Here is a 19,839-nt window from a genome sequence, read left to right on the forward strand (position 1 = left end):
CTAAGCTAATTGCCAGCAGTTAATAAACTAGAAGTGCCTCTAAAATAAAGCAAGGCCCAATTGAAATATAGGCCTGTTTTCAAGTTCACTATGATTCCGAATGTATTTTTACAAGACGTTAAGTGGTAACACTTTAAACTAATGGCCACAAACTCATAATAATGAATTCCGACTGAATCCCGCAGGAGTAACACTTGAATATCTTCTGCACTCCCTCGGAGTTCTGAAGTCATTCATTTCAACTGTTAATTCATGTTCCATCTTCCTTTGTAACCAATGATTTGATCACATGCATTCATGCATGAATTAACACTTCTTACAATCCCCTGGTGGCCAGTAAGAGTTAATTAGTAAAGAATAAACAATTCTTTAGGAATGGATGGAGGGGAAAGGGGAACCTGAATGTTTTTAAATCATGATGAATTAACAGGGCTGAATTCAAAATGAATGACTCCAGAACTCAGTGGAAGTGCAAAAGATATGCAGGTGGATTCAGCCGGAATTCATTAGGAATTTGTGGCCATTATTTTTGTTATAGGTAACAATAGAAAACAATGGCTACAAATGAATATGAATTATAACAGAATTTCATAGGAGTAACACCCCCAAAACTTTTGTACTTCCCTAACTAACTTAAAGTGGCAACAGATTCCAAATGAAGCAGAGCAGCATGTGAATTTGTGACCATGACTGTTCTCGTTGTTTGTGTGAAGATCCGATTCCAAACCCAGGCTACAAGCACTAGTTACTAATTTAACGCTTCACTGCCCCTCCACTAAAGAGATTCCGCTACTGTATTTAGGAAGAGAACAGTCTGGTCATCAGTTTGTCTAAACTTGCAAGCTCTAGATATTTTTGTTTTTTCAGCAGATTCCCAAACTACAAAACTATTGCTGCCTGATTGGCTGACAGAGTCTCTGTCCCATTGTTCGGCGGCTCTATCGGCCCTCTCTGTGTGTGATGCTCATTGAGAACAAGTTACTGGTAACTGCTGCTGGAATTCTGCCTGGCTTGACATTATAGGGAATTCTGGAACTCAAGAGCAATTTAGCATTGCTATAAGGGAATAATAAAGGTATGTTTGTATTTTTAATGCAAAATATTTCAGACACTGCTTCACTTTAATGGCTTGTAGGTGAGTTCAACTAACAGTTTTCTTATATTGATCTGTGGTATACAGATTTACTGTTGAAAATTATACTGTAGTTGACTGAAAAACCATGGCAACTTAAGACTACTTGCAATTTTACTACTTGTAAAATGGAGGAGTTGTTTTTTCAAGGTTGTGTGTGTGCGTGTGTGTGTGTGTGTGTGCGTGCGTGGGTGTGTGTGTGCATGCTTCCTTTCTGTGCTGTTGAAGATTTGGAAAGTATATAACTTCAGGTATCTTGCTCTTAGTCCTGAAGACACATGTTTCTGCAGCTGCAAGGTGCTCATCTGTTTCCATCATTTCCTATGCTTTGGTTTTCTTTATAGTTTATGTTTTGGTCTACGCACCACAACAAACAATTTTGTTTACAAAGCGCAGGTTATTTTGCTTTTTTTTTCATTATTTCCTAAACACCTTGGGCTCTATAAATGATGCAAACACTGCGGCTTTTAATTTAATATGAATCCCACTCAGGTCTCTCCTCAGGGGTGATTGATTGCCCAATTTGCGATTTTTTAGGGTATTAAGATGTAAAAAGGCCACGATGGAGTTACAGGGGTCTATTAGTAAGATAGTTGCCCCTCAAATTACTGATCACTCTTGTGTTACAACCTTGGTACTCTGAAAAAGAAAGCAGCGGACAAAACAATTAAACACTCTCCCTGGGTGGATCACTAAAAGGTGGACTGCGTTATTTACTTTAGCTGCTACTTAGCAGCAAATATACTAAATGAGTTGCAGAACAAACCCTCTAGGATAAACAGCTTTGTGATGTTGACAGCGTTCCAAAAAGCTTTTATCTTATTTAAGTTGTCTTGTGGTGCATCAATGCCTCCTGGAAAGCATGGAGCAAATAATAATTAGTAATTAACAATAATGGAACAATTAGATAAGGAAGCAGACATTAATGTTGGAGTCCGCACTTATTCATGTTAGCGACCCTGCGTGGGTGCATAATCACAACAGGGAATTAACATCAGGTTCAGGGTTTAAATTATGAAATGTTGTTCACTTTATATAAATTAAAATGCAATTCCCAAGTAATGGCTCTGCAATTAAAGTGTTACTACCATCATTTGTGTTGTTTGTCTCCATTTATCCAATCTGACTAGGATAAAATAATAATATAAAGTACTGTGACAAAGATACTGTGATTGCAATTATTTTCGCCCAAATGCTAATTGACCAATTATTTTGATCCCAGTTGTTGTTTGCTTTGGTACTTCTTAAAAGCTTCTGTAATTAAATGTATCTGCAGTCTCTTCACAAAGCACTATTTATACAGCTGGCAGGCAGGAAGAACATTCAGTCTCGAACGAAAGAAACTTGCTGATTGCGGACTCCCGTTATTATATTATAGCTTGAAACACCATGTTATGATTCTGAAACTATCATTTGTGAGTTACAAAGTTCTTGCTCTCTGCTAGCGATATGTCTGGATCAAAAAAACTGCTGATGGACCATTCTGTGAAATGCACGACCATGGAATACCAATGAACACAGATCGCTCACCTGTAACCTGCATTCCAGTACCAGGTAGCACTGGCCACCAGGGGCAGGAGAACGTGTAGGTCATTGAGATATTATTTGAATTGCACATACTGTATATGGTTTCATATGTTGTGTGCGTGTGGAGGGGGGCGGGCTTAAATCCTGAAAGTTTTGATAAATTCATAGAATTCATAAAGAAGGTAAACCCTTAAAATAGTCGTTTAACTCTAGTCTAATACAGTCAAAAGCAAAAGGCAAACTCAAAGAAACGTTTGTTGAAATCTCTTCCTACTAGATTTATTTTGTATAATTCCATGTAACTTTTTGAATATTTGTTACACAAACACAAACACACACACACACACACACACACACACACATACATATAGCAGCAGTGTGGAGTAGTGGTTAGGGCTCTGGACTCCTGACCGGAGGGTCGTTGGTTCAATACCAGGTGGGGGACACTGCCGCTGTACCCTTGAGCAAGTTACTTTACCTAGATTGCTCCAGTAAAAACCCAACTGTATAAATGGGTAATTGTATGTAAAAATAATGTGATATCTTGTAAGAATTGTAAATCGCCCTGGGTAAGGGTGTCTGCTAAGAAATAAATAATAATATGTTAGCTCAAAGAGCCAGCTGCCCAATGTTTCGATATGTTGTACACATCTTTCTCAAGGGAGCCTGTGTTTGAATCAAAACATTGAAGGTATTTTAAGTGTTTGACAACATGACAACTACTTGTTATTGTTTATGTTCAAATCCATGATTTATTCTTACATGATGTAATGGTGTTTTATATATTGAGACATCATTTTTACTTACAACTTTAAATCTGTATTAATTCTAATTAACACTATTTTATATAAACTTATATCATGCAATGCTGGCTCTGAGGATCAGACTTGATTTGGCCTCCCCAGCGCATCCTTCTGAATTAATTTTGTTTGTTTATTTATTTAAATGTTATATATTTATTGGAGTTAATTAGTTCATTCTTTTCTGTTGAGTCCCGCTGGCATATATATATATATATATATATATATATATATATATATATGTAATTCCTCTACAGTCAAGTCCACTAACCCATTCTCTCTAACTCACAAAAACATGATACCGCTTTTTCTTTTTTTTTTTCCAGAGTAACAATAGCATAATTGGGTACAGGATTAAAGATCACTTTAACTAAATGCAGTATGGGTGAAATAATAAAGGGGTTAATCTATGCTTTGTATAAAAAAAGTACATTTCATCTGCCAGCCAGCACCTCTACAAACTGCTTCCTATCATTTGAATTGCTGCCATTACTTGAATCTTGATTCTAACTGATGTCTGCGTGTGTCTGTTACAGGATGTACAGCTTTATGGGCGGAGGGCTGTTCTGTGCTGGCGTAGGGAATATTCTCTTGATTGTTTCCACAGCAACAGATTACTGGATGCAGTACCGACACTCTGGTAACTACATGCACCAGGGACTATGGAGATACTGCGTGACTGGAAAATGCTATAGTCACACCGACAGCATTGGTAAGAGACTGGAAGAATATACTGTAGCACAGTAACGCAGTAGAGCATGAGTTTACCAAAAAAAAAGAATAACACAGTGTTATATGTTTTCGGAGCAGGGTTTATGACAGCCCAGAAAGAGTAGGTCGTTGGTAGGAATCTAAACAGTGGCAGGTCTTTTTCTTTTGTGAATTTAGTGCTCACGTTAGTTAAGGGACAATACCACTGGCTTCAGTCCGGCATGGTGCCGGCAGGTGCAGTGAGAGGCTCCCCCCTTACAGCTTTTCAGTCCTGGCCTGAGCGCTCACTCCTCTTCAGTCCAGCACCTCCATCAAGCAGAGACTGAATTGTGTAGTTTTGCGCTTTGACTATAGTGCACTCGCTGGGGGCAAAGCTCAGCCCATCAATCACATTTCACATGAGATTCATGATTCAAGCCCTGATGGACCACCAGCATCTACTGGCCTCAGCTGTGACTGATCACTTTTATTTCGGATCGCTTTAAATTGAATATCACCACTATTTAGGAAGAAAAGCTTACAACGTGCAAAAAACAGAGAAACTAAAACTTTAAACACAATACATCAACAGTGTGTGATCAAGACGTGTTGAAACCACTTGCTTGTCGTTACCTTCATTCAAATGGCATTTTAAAGACGTGATGATTGCACATTGCTTAGCCAGTGTGGGTAGGGTACATGACGCACAGGGACATGTTTTCTAACCACTTACTCGCTAAAAGAAAAACATTCCTTGCAAATGAGTAATAAAGAACTTGAGACTGTTTCAGAGACCCAGGGATAATAATGTAATCGTTCTTCATGCAAGGAAGCTGGTTCTTGTTGTAGAACAGTTACAATTGTTTCATTCCCCTCTGGGTGTCACTGTCACCTTTGCACTTGCTTTAAAATGCTTTGTTATATTAATTTGATGTTTGGTCTTAGCTTTGCAAAATTAACAGAGAGGTATTTTTATACATAAAAAAAGAAGTAATACATGTGACTGAAATTAAAGACCCCAAGGGGTTAATAGCATTGCATATGATGTGTGTGTAATCGCTGATCCATGACTCTGGTATTGAAACTGTGCCCATGCCAGCTTACTGGGATGCTACCCGGGCTTTTATGATTCTCTCCTTACTGGCCTGCTTCATTGGTATCATCATTGGCATCCTGGCGTTCATCCACTACTCCTCCTTCGAAAGGTTCAACAAAACCTTTGCCGCAGGCATTCTTTTCTTCATTTCATGTGAGTTGCAATTTTTTTTTAAACTATTTTACTGCTGTTTTTTGTCCCATCGCTGCTATACGCTTACCTATCAGGGGGTTGTCCAAAAAAAAAACATTCGGAAACCTTCTCAATTAAAATCATTTTAAAAAAACTGCACTGACAACATCTGGCCACTAGGGGCTCTGCACTACACACAGGAGTCCATTGGAAGTTAGTGTAAACAATATTACCGTCACATCAATCATAACATTGGTTTACTTTGCTTTTACAAAAAGATACACTATACACAATATGCATTGCAAGCTACTGAGCAGGTATGCAAATAAAGTGAATAAATAAATAAATCAATAAAGGACTGGGTTGGTCTCTTTGTGATGTGGCTGTTTCGCGACCCTGCTCAGTTTGAGAACCCCAGGTTTAGGACATTTGAAATAAGCTCTTCACATGAGCCTTGTGTGCTCTGTCTTTGCAGGCATCTTTGTATTGCTGGCTATGGCTGTGTATACTGGGGTGACAGTGAATTACTATGGGAAGCGGTATGGCAATTGGAGATTTTCCTGGTCTTACATCACTGGCTGGGTGGCGGCCGTCCTCACATTCTTCTCAGGTACACAAGGCTCCTATTATCAGCACTGCTGCAGTGAAGCACACCTGAGTCAAACAGTGTCAAAGCTAAAGGGGTCACAATTTACTGAACAGTGACATGGAATTAATACTGAACTAGATCTACATTTTGAATGTCTAATGTTTTTTTTTATATTACTAATTTCAGAAGGCCAAATACTTAGTGAAGAAGGAATGTTGCATATATATATATATATATATATATATATATATATATATATATATATATATATATATATATATATATATATATATGTATATATATATATAGAAGAAATAAAATTAGATAATGTACAATATAGAATAATAAAGGAAAATAAATGGATAAATAAACTTTATTAAATATCTAAACCTGATGGTTTAACTAGAAAGGCATAGCAGATTGTTAAATCATTAACTATGTTGTAAAAAACATCACAAGCACATTAATAGGTATAAGTGAGTGTTGTTACCATGGCATCAAAAGCCTACAAGTACTGCCATTGTTTGTTTTCAAACACACTCTACCTTGACAAAGGCATGTTAAACATACCGAAACTTTGTGGGGGAAAAAAAACTATAATATATATATAAGTTTAGTATTTAATTATGTTATATTGAATTACTTTATATAAGAATCTCTCTATAGAACCTTGATAAGGGTTCCAGAAGCATTTAGTTCTATTGTTTAGGATGTGCAGGAAGCCTCTTTTGTAGTAGTGAAATATCAATTAATATTGTCAGCATTCATTTTGTGAATACACTCAATCGTAAATGTGTACTTAAGCTCCAAAATGAAAACCAACCATGTTTGTTTTGTAGGGATCTTCTACATGTGTGCCTACCGTATGCACGAGTGCCCCAGAAACACAAGCCCACACTAGGAGAAGAAGCCTGGTCCATTTTGCTACGGGAAAGCGATTCACTGAATTTGAAATCCAGGAATGCCATTTCCATTTTGAAGCTGGGATGCTGACTCTCATACGACAATGATAAAATAATAAAGCAATGAAATAATGTTGTGTTAACTGGTCTCTGAGTGAATGCACAATGATACAACGGGATTGAATGATAGAGGAGAAAACTATCTCTGCTGCACAAACACACACGTGTACAAATCACTAAAACCAGCATCTTTGCATCTTCACATTACTATTAGAGCTTATGTTCCAATGCTAATCAGATGTAGCAGCCTAACAGCCATGTGTTCATTGGCAAAGATTCTCTGATATAAAATGAATAAAAGTTAGAAACAAAACAAACACAACAACCTGAATAAGTTATGACCCCATGGATTCACTGCACTATTAGGGCAGCAGTGTGGAGTAGTGGTTAGGGCTCTGGACTCTTGACCGGAGGGTTGTGGGTTCAATCCCTGGTAGGGGGCACTGCTGCTGTACCCTTGAGCAAGGTACTTTACCTAAAATTGCTCTAGTAAAAACCCAACTGTATAAATGGGCAATTGTATGTAAAAATAATGTGATACCTGGTAACAATTGTAAGTCGCCCTGGATAAGGGCGTCTGCTAAGAAATAAATAATAATATTAGGCAAGTGGAATGGCTGGACAGTGTTGCAAGCCATGGGATAGAGACTAAACATCTATGGGGCTTCTCTCTACCACAGTAGGGTCTGCTGTGCAGTCTCTCTGACATGTGGAGTAACAGGTGGGGATGTGAAAGTGCAGGGTGAGTGGGTTGGTGCATTGACAGCTCAGAATGCCATCTCTATAGTGTCCTGCTGGGCATTCAACATATTACACAGACATTCACTATCGCAGACTGACTGCCACACTTATCTATCTTTACATAAAGCACATGGTAAAGGGGCTCCTGTGTATGTCTCTGTGTGATCCTTGGTGAAGGAGGCTGATTTACTTGGGGATGGATCAACCTGTACCTCCAGACGCATTGCACACAACAGTATTGACTGCAAGTACTGCTGCAGTCTGCAACTGTTCAGCACAGTACACAGTTTGTGAGTGAACTTTGGTATGCACAAATGGCAACGCATAAAAAAATGTATAATTTGGTTTTACACGTTGATGACAGGGTTTTCATATCGGTTTGTACCAATCCTTGGAGATATTTCATTTATTAAGAAAACGTGCAAAAAAGACTGATTGGAAGAACGCCAACATTCATACACGTGAAAATCGTCCACACCTCACAATAACACAATAATATATACTATATAGTAGGAAAGCGTGCACTATTCTGAGATGCATGTCATTTTATGTTTGCAGGTTAACGCACGCCTTTTTGTTCTTAAGAACCTGCTGACACATATAAATAGATTTAAAAGCGTGCAATTTACAGAATATGACGTTTTTGATAGGGTCCTAAATAAACCATCGGTAAGGAAATTCTGAACTGCGTTAAATAATCCAGTTAATTGTTTTTACCTTATCGAGAGTCCGTGGAGTGAGAACAGAATTTTGACAAGTCCCCTTTGTTGTGTTTGTTTTACACGGTACATGACATTAACCTGCAGATGGTGCTTGTGCTGAGACTGCGGCTGGCAAATAGCTGGTGACAGTTAATACTGTGCTGATCCAAAACCCAGTAATACATGCGAATCCAAAATATTATTATTACTGATATTATTAAAACCCCCAAAGTATGTATGTATTATCGTGTTTATTTAGGCTTTTTTTCTCATAAGGGAACCCTTAGTAACCCTCTATTCCGGTTTATTGTTGGCATTCACTCATGTAGTTTGCATTGCATTGTACTGAATTTTTGCATCACATATATACATATTTAATTGAACTCCAACTGTATCCTGAGCCATGCTCCAGATATATGAATTGCAATACATTCATGTTTTATACGATAGCATCTCCTTGATCTAATTGTATGGAGTGATCCGTTTTGGGGAGTTATACTGGTATTCTGTCTGCGGCTTCACTCCCAAATATCCTATTTTGCACATTTGACCCCAGCTGGGGTTGTTATGTTGTAAATCTATTTTTCCCCACACCCACCCTGAAAGATTCCCTTTAATTATTTTGGCTTTCGCTGCTAACACTCTTAACCTGAGCCGATTTCAGTTTGTTGAGCATAGGCAGTGCGCTTGTACCCCGCTGGAGGCAACCCCACTGTGCACGCCGTCTCACCCGGGATTAGACTCTCTCCTCCTCGGCTGCGGATCCCCACCTCCACTATACAACTCTGACTGCCCCCCTAAACACTCACACAGTATCAGCGGGCTGTGCTTTCCATTTCTAATCCATCAAGGTACACGTTTATCAAATGTGCAAACATGCGGGGGGGTTCTTTGTCTTTTTTTTTCTTTGCCATCTTCAATCGAGCACGACTCCCCTATTATTATTATTATTATTATTATTATTATTATTTTTATTATTATTATTATTATTATTTAGTAGTAGTAGTATTATTAGTGTTATTTCACAAGATATACTATAAACATGTGTGACATTAAGAGACACAATTTGTGTGCTTACAGGCATGATACAATTTGTGTTGTAAGTCAAAAAGCTAAATCGTTAATCGCAAAGATTAGTGTGTATAATATACTAGTACTTCTATTTGTACTGTTAATAATAATAATAATAATAATAATAATAATAATAATAATAATAATAATAATAATTCCTTTTTAAAAATGCACTTGGTTAAATCCATTACATGTATTGAACTAGTCCAGTGCTCAGCTAGAACGAGTTAGTCAATTATGATTACTAAAATGGTTTAAAGTACCAGATGTAACATTTTTTTAGTTTAAATTGTGACGTGTAATTTATCATTTTATTTCTGACTCTGTAGATTGTGTATTCTGAAAATGAATCTGTGCATCTAAGTTTTCTATTGATTTTCTCTTGATTAAAAAACTGCTCTTGATTAAAAAAATGCCTATTATCTTTGCCTATGTTTATTTTATTTTTTGTTTTCTTCAGTTAAGTTTCTATACAGACTGGATCTTACGCTGCAAATACTAGTGATGCGTAATACATCAATTAGAAAATTTTACGATATATAGACTGTGTGTGTGTGTGTGTGTGTGTGTGTGTGTGTGTGTGTGTGTGTGTGTGTGTGTGTGTGTGTGTGCTATTTAGCACGGTCATTGGGAGCCACTTCAGCCAGATTCTACTGTTGTCAATTCAGCTGCAATATTATGAAGTTAACAGAAAAGGTCCTTTGTAAGCATCTTAAATGCTTATTTATCAAAAGAATTTCAAACAAGAGAAGGGTAATTAGAGTCAGTTTCGTTAACCCTCGCGTCTGCCACTGATCTGCCAAAGAGTTGCATCTATAACGTACAAGAGAGTATTCAGAGATGTGGGTAATACAAAGAATGTAGAAAAGGCAACTAAACAGACCAGAGAAATGCCTTATGGACTGTGGCTTATACGCAGAGGTATTACAAATATACACACAATGACTGTAGTATCACCATAATGCGGTACAATCATGTATTGGGAAATTACTGTAAGGAATTATTGTTTTCTTCCGCCCAGTTATCGATTTTTTTTTAGAAATCTTACAGTAAGGCGCGCTGTGCGAATAGGACAGCAGTTTGAAAACGGTTAAAACGGAAGTGTGTTTGGTATTAAGAAGTAGAGAAACTAGGTCTAGACTTAACGGAAGGCGTTATTCCAATGCGACTAATCACGATATGTTTTGTATTATAACCTAAATACAGATTAATTTTATTATAAAGTCAGGTATGGGTAACTCATGTCGTTTTAAAAACACAGGGAATAATGTTCTGTGAGCATAAGTTGTATATTCATAGCAGGTGTACAGTTTGGTAAATTATATATGTGTTGAAACATGAAGACACATACATACATACATACATACATACATACATACATACATACATACATACATGCGCATTCATCATTGATATGGGAATTAAGTTGTTAAATGCTGAATTTGACGCTGAGGCTCACTGATGTAAAAGTTGCACTTAATCCTACAAGCTTCTTAAAATAAACGTGTCACTTAAGTTAAGAGTGGTGCAGTGCCTTCAACCTCCCGATTTCACTTGATGAAATTACAAAAAAAACACCCCCGCCGCCGCAGCCTCCCGTATTGACTCTATTGACTGACCGCGCTCTAAGCCAATTCCATCACCATTAATTAATTTACTTTCCCATTTGCTCCTAAAAGGAACTAGTTACCCTGTTGTGCTATTAATCCTACTCCAAGACCACGAGCAGACGCTGCGCTCCTTTCAGAACTCATGCCACAATGAATGCGATAGAATTCTACAAGCAATTATAAAATCACATACATAAATAATGCTGAAGAGATGATGTTGGTTCAGGGCAGGTACCTGTAAAGCGCACCCCGTGAGAGGGCGTACTGTTACACGCGTACATGCATAAACACGACTAAGGGCCATACAGTTTAATAATCCTGCTTATGTTAAACACCTTGCAAGAAACAGCTATGTTGCAAACGGGGCCGACTCGATATGACTACTAAATTGTTGTTTTTTTATCATTATTATTATTATTATTATTTTTTTAGTGAACGCTTTCGAAGATCAACCAAAAAATGGGAAATAAATGTAAAGCTAGCAATTAAGAAGGCATGCTTTGTGAAGTTGTTTTAAACGGTTGACAGAAATTACAGTGTTAAAATCACACACCTGGTATTAAGAGAGTGGAAACATTATTCCAAATAGCATACTGAAAAAAAAAAAAATCAAGTTAATCCAGTTATATATTACCGCATAGCTTTCTGGGTAGGCCCAAGGTCAGGTATACATACCGGTAGCATTAAGTATTCTGTAGATTATTTTCGTTTAAGACATTCGCTCCCATATTTAAAAATATATATTTATATATTATTATTTTGTCAATGCAGCCAAGTAAGATTTGACCAGGCAAAGCCTAAACTAACCTGTTTAATTTTGTAAATACGCTTGTTTTGCTGGCAGTTTACGTTGATGGTGAGCAGGCGTATGGGCGGCAGATAGCTATATGAAACGTAAGACATTAAGCAGTTGACAAGAGCGCAGTGCATTGTCTTACATGTGCAATGTAAGTGACACGTTTATTAAAGCGTAACTATAGACATAACCCCTTAAGGACTAAAGACAAGCACACCACATTAGTCTATAACAAAAGTCACATTCAGCGTTGTCACTATTTTAGACTTTACTTGTAGACATACACAAACAAACAAACAAAAAAGTATACGAATAACGAAATGTGTGTATAACTTGTTGCATTAGATCGATGTTTAATTCTTAATGACTTGCTGTACAACGTAAATAATCCCCCTGGGACGCTGATGTCACTAAAGAGAAACACACACCTGAGGTTACCTGTTACTTCACTTACCTCGGAAATTAAAATGCAGGTTGTCGACCACCTGGACTCGTGTGCGGTGGGTTGCAGCAGCAACACCAAAAGCGATGCCTGGCACACACACCCGTGTTTATACAGACTGCTTCTGTGGAGACAAATGGGGATAATGAAACCTTAACAAAGCGTGATCATACCTGGAAAATTGGATTTCTAATTTTTAAACACAAAGCTGACGACAGCCCGCAGGTCCTCAGAAAATGTCAAATTAGTTAAATTGGGATGGATAGCGTACACGGGAAGAAGTGAGGTGGTTTGCATGAAAAGAGCTCTCGCATTTGAACCTCTGGCGTGCTTTTTTCTTATTTTATTGCCTGTGAGTGCACACGTTTCAAGACACTCGCTTTCTTATGCATAACAGCAACACAAAAAAAACGCGCACGCACGCAGGGAAACGTAATTACAAGATTCCAACCCCATTCTTTCACCCCGTTTTCATATTCAGTAAACCGAATGAGGCTTGCCATTTGTAGTCACTTAAAGGCGCTCATCCATTTACCTTATACCAGCTCATACATATGGAAGACACGGCTTACACTTGCTGGAGTAATGCACTTTTAGGACTAATTGAATCCAGTAATTAATTTGTTCTACCTGTCTGATCGAATAGAAATCCTGTCCTCGGGCCCAAGGATTAGCACTTGCAGTTCTTGAAATCTTCTCTAATTATCTAATAGCATGGCCGCGAGAATTCTGCCGTATTAAAGCGCTTTCATCATTAACTGCCGTGATTGGAACTGTGATGACAACTCGATTTCAACAAATTACGGCAGCAAATAAGGAGATGGAGCAGAAGTACCCACTTGTAATTTCCCCGAGTTTAATGTCAATAATTAGGGCCAATTTGGCGGGAAATGAGCTCAAATTATCTCTTGCTGTGTTTTAGTACTTAATAATCCTAGTAAATATACCCAAAGGGAGCGGTACATATGGCTGCGCAAAGAAGTTAAGATGAAAGGCCAAAAGGTGAAATTGCAGACAATGACACCGGAATAATAACGGATATATATATATATATATATATATATATATATATATATATATATATATATATATATATATATATATATATATATATATATAGGGTTTTAAGTCCCACGGCTACTAACTTATCTATCTATCTATCTATCTATCAATATATATATATATATATATATATATATATATATATATATATATCAATATATATATATATATATATATATATATATATATATATATATAGTGAGTAGACGGTAAGTCTAATAAATGTAGCCTATATATTAGCGATCTTCTTCTTTATATACTTGGTTATACACTAAAACATTACAATTGTCTTTTTAAGAGAGCATAAGACAAAGAGGACATTGAGACCGCTGACACGTTGCTAGTTCTTTCAAGGGAAAGGGGTTTAAATGTCTTGCCAATGGGTTTAAGTCAAGACGCTTTTCAGAATCGCTTCGGTTCCTTGTGGGCGATACATCATTTCAGGACCATGGCGAGCGGCCCGCCCTCTCCGTGGCCGTCAATATAATTAATCCATAATAGAACTAATTGGATCTCCCGCCCCGCTGTTTTCCTATTGGTTAATGGCAAGCCTATTTCACAATCTGTACGTCTCGATCTGCTACAATAAATACTTATCAACCTGGCTTCACTGTTGCTTCTCACAAAACAACTACTTTCCTTGGCACTAATAATTTAGACGAAGGCTGACTGATTTGGCAATATATATATAGGCTATATATATATATATATATATATATTTACAGCAACCAATCCTTGGGACTGACTGAATTACTGTACAGAAGGTGAAAATGAATCTAAATTTCACGTCTCCGGCCCATCCAATGCCCGCTCAGAGACCAACATCATTCTTTATTGAAGATATTTTGCTACATAAGCCTAAGCCTTTACGAGAAGTATTTCCATCGCCCTTCCACTCGTTGGCATCGAGGGTACCCCTTCTGGAGTATGGGTACCCCCTCATGCCAACGCCAATACTGGCACCACATCCGCATCACCATCTTCACAAGCCGGACCATCACCCTTACTTCTTAACATCCCCTGGTAAGTCTAGTATGCCTTGTATAAGCAACTACTGAAAACCCGGCTACTTCTAACTTAAAACCTCTTAACGAATTACTGTGGATACAAAACAAAAAAGTAACTGCGTCAGTAAATACTGATCACAGTATACCTCTAATAGATATTCTTTCTTTCTTTTTTCTTTTTTTGGTTTATTTCGAATGATATAGGTATTGGTGTTGCTATAATCCACAATAGCTCGCTGATCTATCGAGTTTAAAGCTACAAGAGTGGTATATATTAATGCAATGTGGTTATAAGTGAGGAAAATGTAGGTAATAGATCGAGTCGATTGTGCTATCAATAACAAGCGAAAGGAAATAACTATTACGCATGAAACAAGAAAAGCTGTGATGTCGTGTCTTTCTAGGAATCTAGAATATTTGGAGAATACGACTAAGAACTTTTAGGCGGTCGTATAATGACAGAATATCTGTTAAAAATGTGTTCTTTTTATTATATTTTATTTGTATTTATTTATTTTTGCACCAGTTAAATATATTAAATAAACTCTTTATCACGGTTACAAACGCATGTATAACCTAGATTTAAAATATATCTTTCTTTTTAAAGCATTATTTAAATGGTTCTATTCTACAAAAAAACACAAAGGTTGTCAAAATAAACAAGTGACGCTTCTTTACACTGTGAAGAATATCAACAATGCGAAGTGGTTAAACTCTGTTGGGTAATATTCTTAAGTGCTTTGTTTTATCGTGTGTGACCGCACATTTGCAGGGTGTTAAGTTAATACTGAATTATAATAGATAAAAAGGTGTTAGTTAATTTATTGCAAATGAGATTGGAATTTAAAACTACAGTATGCTGTCATAAAGTGATGTCTGTTTTATTGGGACGCATCGAAACGCGCAGGAAACCGAGTAAAGTATATAAAAAAAAGTGAATAGGCCTATATTGTATCTGACTGTATAGAACAATGTGATATTTACATTGGTGGTTACTTCTACTATTTCATTTAATTGAAGTATTTGTAAAGTTAATTTCACACTCTGTACACCTGAAAATCTCACGATAAAATATAAAGTTTTGATCAACATGGTAATATATATATATATATATATATATATATATATATATATATATATATATATATATATATATATATATATATATTGCGCTGTCTTCATAGCATGCATTTACTTAAAATAATGAATGTGTTATCGTGTCATTTCTATTCCTTCACGTTGAGACATCTCCGTTTTGAGCAATGCAATTCCTGTTTCAATGCAAGTACACTTTGCATACAATTACCGGTATTTGCTTTCTAGATGTTGCCATTCTGTTAAAAAGTACTGCATTGTTGTTGGCGGTTTGTGGCAGTAATTATCTTGTTTTTATTTCTATAAACAAATCATTGATTTCATTTAATTTTCTAAGAACGTTTTCATCTTCTTATATTAGTCACAATAATCGTGCACTGCATTCAACTTTGCCGCTGCTTGGGTATTCTAGCTAGTAAAAAAAAAAAAAAGAAAAATCAGTTAGACAGAGGGGCAACGCATTGACCAACCTGTAAAGTTAACATTTATTTGTTTCTAAAAAAAAAAGAAAGAAAGAAAGAAAGAAAGAAAGAAAGAAAGAAAGAAAACAAAATACCGATGTTAAAAAGATTTAAATAAATATGTAGTTGTGTTTTGTTTGTTCCGCCTAAAACAGTTTTGTTTAAATTTGCAAATTTAACAATGCTTTGTGAATATGGCCAATATGAGCTGGTACAGTGGGAAAAGTCGTATGGTTTTTTTATTATTATTATTATTTATTTATACATTTATTTATTTATTTATTTATTTATTTATTTATTTATTTATTCATAAATCTTCGTGTTGCTCTCCTCTAGGTATGCATGTCCCGGCCTTATTTCAGCACCACCCCGAGTTACCCGGAAAGCACTGCAGACGGCGTAAAGCCAGGACGGTCTTTTCAGACTCTCAGCTTTCGGGTCTGGAGAAGAGATTTGAGGTCCAGCGGTATCTCTCTACCCCCGAACGCGTCGAGCTGGCATCCACCCTCAGCCTCTCAGAAACACAGGTAACAAACTATAACGTGCTGCACACCTGGTCCCCGTGCGTTCTATTTAGAAGCACGTGTCTTTAGTGGAACCCATACACAACCATACGTTATTTATGATCTGATCATTTTTTAATGTAATTTTCAAACAACCTTCTACTACAGGTAAAAACGTGGTTTCAGAACAGAAGGATGAAGCACAAAAAACAGCTGAGAAAAACACATGAGGAACAGAAAAGCCCAAACGATCTGGACGCGAGCCAGGACCGCAACTCCGGCGAAACACAAAGCAGCGAGAAATTCTCTTCTGAAGTAAAGACGGCCTGCAACCAAGACTCTTACGTACTGGAGGAGAACGAAGACGATGTTGATATCGAAGATGATGATATTTGCTCCCCAGAGCATTTGTTATAATCGAGACTTACTGTTTGCAATTGACACTGAACATATAAAAACAAAACTCTCAATGTGTTTTTGGGTTCTAGCATTTGGGATCATCTACCACCGTCCAAAAAAAGAGAGACAATCGAGTTTTACTTAAATATTTAAGATGCGTCCTCACGAGCAGAATACTTTTATAAAATATTATTATTTATTGTAGTTATTCTCACATTATCAATTTATTGTTGAGCGTTACAAACAAAATACAATCTATATCGTATAATCAAATCAGTGAAGAGACCGGAAATGAATTCCTATTCCAACGTTACATTGAGAAACAAGCAGAAAGTGTCTACAGTCTAAAACCAATACCAAAAAACAAAAACAAAACAAAACAGAAAAACAGTTAAGTGTTCAGGACCAAAGACTTTAAATTATAAAAACAGATAGCAGAAAAAGCAGATTGTGTTTCTATTTCCAAAATACATAGGCACTTTGAGAAGAAAAAAAAATACAGCGTATTGGTTCGAATTGTGATGGCTGTGAGTTATCGGCTGTTTTTTTTTGCAAACACTTTTAGAATTATTATTAATGTTATTGGTATTATTCGTTTAAAAGATTAAGAAGAAGTATATGACACGATGCGAGTGTTATTTAAAATCCCTGCATCGGCTATTCTTCGGCTCCTGAGAAGTAAAGCGAAACGTACTGTCAATTCTCAATTGTAAAAGCAACTTGTACATAACGTTTTCTATCCTGTATATACAATGACATGTTTTAACAATGACTCTTATATTTAATTGTAGAGACGTTAGATTTGATTTTATGCTACCCTTTCCTAGCACTTGCATTTTATTGTTAAATAGCGCTTTAATTGTGGTGTTGTTCAAGTTACTATACCTAAGCATGGTCCATTATTTAATAAATTCATCTATTAAATGTTCTTGCCTGGACATTACATTTGTGTTTAATACTTTTTTTTAAAGCAACACGTATTTTTATGTGCATATTATTATTATTATTATTACTATTATTATTATTATTATTATTATTATTATTATTATTATTATTATTATTATTATTATTATTATTAAATATTCTGGAATTTGGTTAAGTAAATATAGGAATCAAAAAGTGATTCATTATATAAAAAAGAAAGATTTACCGAAATAAACATAAATATTTGGATCCTATTTAAAACAATAAACACGTTTAGGCTTTACTGTTTTGCTTATTTTTGCCACATTTAATTATTATTTTGGCCACATTTAATTATTATTTGTGCTATTTGTATTATTAGTACTGTTGTTATTTTGTATGCGTGTCTAAAGTATATTCGATTACAATTTGCATTTTACAGTGTATACGAACTTCCAATGATACGTAAAGCAAACATTTACTATTACATGACAGCATGTTTGTAGTTTATGCAATTGCACATAAAGAAAACACCGATAGAAAGACGGTTCAGATCATTATTATTCTGTCATGCTAAAAAAAAACATATAAAACAAATTATATTCTCTTTACAGTGAGCCTACTTGATACCTGCAATGTGTATCTGTGACGTATGTAAATACCCGCTTAAAACGCAGTAGTGGAAGTTAAAAGGAGCATACGCTTCTGGGTACAGCGTGTAATCCATAATGGATGCAGTTGTATAATTCATAAACATCTAATAAAACGAACACGGGGCTATTTAAAGATGCGTGTGGGTTCATCGAATGTGATTGACGGGAACAATAATTCTTCAGAGGGCTCAGAAAGCTACAGCGGCTAGAACGCTGTAGATCTTAAAATGCATTCTGTGTGCAAGCCTTGAACTAAACGATGCCTCTTAAAATGTGAACATACCACCCCCAGGTTACCAGTACATCTGTATCAAATATAGACACGCTTGAGTAAAGTGTACCTAGGTTACAATACTATAGTAAAGACTGCCATAGCAGAATCCGAGTACAACTTTCTACTAACCCAAACTAACCCACCCTTTCAGATCTCCTATTGTTTGAAAGCTGCACAATTCACATTTACCTTATAAAATGCAGACCCTGAGGGTGCTGAAGACATTTTGGAATATATTATTGAGTTATTTCGTTGTTTTGCTATAGTGGGGGGAGAGAGAGAGAGAGAGAGAGAGAGAGAGAGAGAGAGAGAGAGAGAGAGAGAGAGAGAGAGAGAGAGAGAGAGAGAGAGAGAGATTAATCATTATACTTTCTTCGTTGTTTGCTGTGATGTAATAATGATCTCCTATGGTATGGTTTGCGGCTTTAGATGTGTATGTGTATTGTATACATAATAATAATAATAATAATAATAATAATAATAATAATAATAATAATAATAATAATAATAATAATAATAATAATCAGAATATAAGGGGTCAACCCATAATTGGAACCCAGTATATACAGAAACCTGTCTGGTTCAGATTTATGGGTACCAGAGAAAGTTCTATACAAATGGAGCTCGGTATATATATTCTTTCCTAAATTACTTTTTCCTGTTGCACGGGTTATACTAAACAAATCATAATTTCAACGTGGCCTAACACAACCCTGAATGGGTTACTTTTTAAAATGTCCATAGTTTGTGAAAGACAGTAGAAAGCAGGCCTGGAAATGTGCTTCATGGCACAGCCTTGCGCTCTAAATGCATACCTTCCTCTCCATGCTACCTTAGTAACATCTCCAGTGGAAGGCTCTCAGACATACTCTCCTGGTTAACAAGCATGTTTATGTACTCAGAATAGCTCGGGAGCAGGTATGGACACTTCATTACTAAACTTCGGATTTCAGTTTAATTTGGATTTATGCAATGGAAATGCACATGTAGAATAGACTAAACTGATGTGTCAGTGTGACTCAGCATGAACCCAGTGTGCCAATACAAGCTTTACTGCAATACATGGATAATTAGACCCCTGTTTAAGGCACTGTGGCTGTTTCATACATTTCTGCGTAACGGAATTATTCTTATATCTACCGGCAGATTGCAAGATACAATCTTCCTATACAGCAGGTCACAGGTTCAGGTTG

General features: G+C 36.4%; 2 protein-coding genes and 1 long non-coding RNA gene across 5 annotated transcripts in view; 2 read left to right on the forward strand and 1 right to left on the reverse strand.

The window, feature by feature from the left end:
* LOC131707296 (uncharacterized) overlaps window positions 1–13,135 on the reverse strand; it is a 39,446-nt gene extending 26,311 nt beyond the window's left edge. Inside the window, exons 1-3 of one of the 2 annotated variants that reach the window (XR_009311089.1) lie at window positions 12,920–13,135; window positions 12,302–12,413; window positions 5,907–6,031 (exon numbers count right to left, since the gene is read on the reverse strand). This is a non-coding gene — a long non-coding RNA (uncharacterized LOC131707296). Of the gene's footprint in view, window positions 1–5,906; window positions 6,032–12,301; window positions 12,414–12,919 lie in introns of those variants that run through there. The other variant, XR_009311088.1, reaches the window with a different exon arrangement.
* LOC117397093 (lens fiber membrane intrinsic protein-like) lies at window positions 925–7,000 on the forward strand. Of its 2 annotated transcripts, XM_059009678.1 has the most exons (6): window positions 925–1,075; window positions 2,578–2,717; window positions 3,996–4,171; window positions 5,249–5,398; window positions 5,853–5,987; window positions 6,806–7,000. In XM_059009678.1, the coding sequence occupies exons 2-6, from the start codon at window positions 2,623–2,625 to the stop codon at window positions 6,865–6,867; spliced, it is 618 nt and encodes a 205-aa protein (XP_058865661.1). In that variant the 5' UTR covers window positions 925–1,075; window positions 2,578–2,622; the 3' UTR covers window positions 6,868–7,000. The 2 variants fall into 2 exon arrangements, with proteins under 2 accessions (XP_058865661.1, XP_033851525.3); XM_033995634.3 differs by lacking the exon at window positions 2,578–2,717 and having other exon boundaries at window positions 929–1,075.
* An 806-nt stretch (window positions 13,136–13,941) lies between the features above and the next one.
* Window positions 13,942–17,746, forward strand: LOC117966522 (brain-specific homeobox protein homolog). Its single transcript, XM_034912682.2, has 3 exons — window positions 13,942–14,374; window positions 16,251–16,441; window positions 16,586–17,746. Exons 1-3 carry the CDS (start codon window positions 14,122–14,124, stop codon window positions 16,832–16,834), a joined length of 693 nt encoding a protein of 230 aa, XP_034768573.2. The 5' UTR covers window positions 13,942–14,121; the 3' UTR covers window positions 16,835–17,746.
* Window positions 17,747–19,839: the final 2,093 nt, after the last annotated feature.

Source organism: Acipenser ruthenus, chromosome 39 (genome assembly GCF_902713425.1).
Source record: "Acipenser ruthenus chromosome 39, fAciRut3.2 maternal haplotype, whole genome shotgun sequence".
NCBI classification, from domain to species: domain Eukaryota; kingdom Metazoa; phylum Chordata; class Actinopteri; order Acipenseriformes; family Acipenseridae; genus Acipenser; species Acipenser ruthenus.

Bases quoted from the DNA above. Each gene is read 5' to 3' on its own strand.
- LOC117397093 (XM_059009678.1), top strand. From the start codon at position 2,623: ATGCACGACCATGGAATACCAATGAACACAGATCGCTCACCTGTAACC. The intron at 4,172-5,248 runs GTAAGAGACTGG...TGCCCATGCCAG, and splicing joins TAGTCACACCGACAGCATTG to CTTACTGGGATGCTACCCGG. The intron at 5,988-6,805 runs GTACACAAGGCT...TTTGTTTTGTAG, and splicing joins CGTCCTCACATTCTTCTCAG to GGATCTTCTACATGTGTGCC.
- LOC117966522 (XM_034912682.2), top strand. From the start codon at position 14,122: ATGAATCTAAATTTCACGTCTCCGGCCCATCCAATGCCCGCTCAGAGA. The intron at 14,375-16,250 runs GTAAGTCTAGTA...GCTCTCCTCTAG, and splicing joins TTACTTCTTAACATCCCCTG to GTATGCATGTCCCGGCCTTA. The intron at 16,442-16,585 runs GTAACAAACTAT...CTTCTACTACAG, and splicing joins TCAGCCTCTCAGAAACACAG to GTAAAAACGTGGTTTCAGAA.